At 54.1% G+C, this 1530-nt stretch overlaps 1 protein-coding gene across 1 annotated transcript in view; it reads left to right on the top strand.

Moving 5' to 3' along the window:
• The window catches only part of LOC104523190 (single-minded homolog 1), a gene marked incomplete at both ends in the record, with an annotated part of 4296 nt that extends 2771 nt beyond the window's left edge, over window positions 1–1525 (top strand). Inside the window, 3 exons of the mRNA XM_029084423.1 lie at window positions 131–330; window positions 443–549; window positions 1464–1525. Coding sequence (XP_028940256.1) covers window positions 131–330; window positions 443–549; window positions 1464–1525 — 369 coding nt within the window. The remainder of the gene's footprint in view (window positions 1–130; window positions 331–442; window positions 550–1463) is intronic.
• Between the last annotated feature and the right edge of the window lie 5 nt (window positions 1526–1530).

Below are 1530 nucleotides of genomic sequence, written 5' to 3'. Positions count from 1 at the left end.
GGCGGCCGCATAGACACCAGCCGGGGGAACGGGTGGCTCTGCCCGGATCACCTCTGCGGGGAGGGACGCCTGTCACAGCACACCCTCCCCCCTGCTAGGCAGCCCCTGAGCTTTCCTGTGTCTCCGGCAGGTCATTCACTGCAGCGGGTACCTGAAGATCCGCCAATACAGTCTGGACATGTCCCCCTTCGACGGCTGCTACCAAAACGTTGGCTTGGTCGCCGTGGGCCACTCGTTGCCTCCCAGCGCCGTCACGGAGATCAAGCTCCACAGCAATATGTTCATGTTTCGGGCCAGCCTAGACATGAAGCTCATATTCTTAGATTCCAGGTAGAGCTGGGGTTATTTTCAAATCTATTCCCCTAGCCCCTCCCTTCTTCTCCCCCAGTTCTCTTCCCCGGTCCTCTCACCCACTGATATTTGCTGCTTGTGTCTCTTGCAGGGTAGCTGAGCTAACAGGTTACGAGCCCCAGGACTTGATAGAGAAGACACTTTACCACCACGTTCATGGCTGTGATACCTTCCACCTGCGATGCGCGCATCACTTGTGTAAGGAGATTACGTTCTTGTAGAGTCCCTGCCCCTCGCCCCACATCTTCTCCCTCTGCAGGTGGACTTTAGGTTTGCTAGGATTTACCTCTAGGTAGGAAAGGGAAAAGCGAGCTCCCTGGAGGGGAGAATAAGCAAAATCTGCGCCAGGCTCTAATGAAACAAGTCGTCAGAGACTGAACTCCGAGCTGGAGGCAGGAGGGAGATGGAGGGGATCGGCAATGAAAGGCTGTTTTTCCCTCCTCAGCTGCCGGCTGTGGGATAAGAACTCTCCTGCACAAACCTCAGGCTCTCAGTTCACTTCAATTTCTGGTTGGGAAAAAATCCTTTTTTCTTGCTCCAAAAAGCCATGCCAGTGAAATCCAAATACTTTTGTTCCGTTTCCACCAAGTCTCACAAATCTTATCTGTGTATCTAATTTTGACTGCAGTAGTGAGCCCGATTCAGAGAGCTGTTCTTTATTCTGTTTTGATATCATGATGACATTAATACATGGATAGATGAATAAAAAGGATATTAATTTCCGGTAAGTTTCCTTACAGAGAATGTAACCAGAAGAGATAAAACCCAAAGCCAGATTTACAGAATCAAATCTCGATGACGATATGTCGGGATGAGGGTGGGGTGGGGGGATCCAAGCCCCCGCTGTATTTACCTTGCCCCATCAACCTCCTCGAACAGCCTTTGATAACGAGCGGCCCGACGCTCGGGGACCGAGATCAGCGCTGCCCGGGGGTTTCCCCCACCCTTGCCCACGGGGGTTTCGGTCCACGCTGGTTCCCGATGTGTTGCTAAGGGGTTCCCAGTCCCTCTCCTTGCCCATGAGGGTCCGGGGGGGTGTGCGCCCCCTTCCCACGGCCCATCAAAAGGGAGGCGGGCACCGCGCTGAGGCTCTCCCCGCTTTGTCCCCGCAGTGCTGGTGAAAGGGCAAGTGACCACCAAGTATTACCGCTTCCTGGCCAAGCACGGCGGCTGGGTCTG

Source organism: Antrostomus carolinensis, unplaced genomic scaffold (assembly GCF_000700745.2).
Source record: "Antrostomus carolinensis isolate BGI_N321 unplaced genomic scaffold, ASM70074v2 scaffold48673, whole genome shotgun sequence".
Taxonomy (NCBI): domain Eukaryota; kingdom Metazoa; phylum Chordata; class Aves; order Caprimulgiformes; family Caprimulgidae; genus Antrostomus; species Antrostomus carolinensis.
Note: the sequence above shows the minus strand (reverse complement) of the source record. Positions and strands in the feature narration are given on the sequence as shown.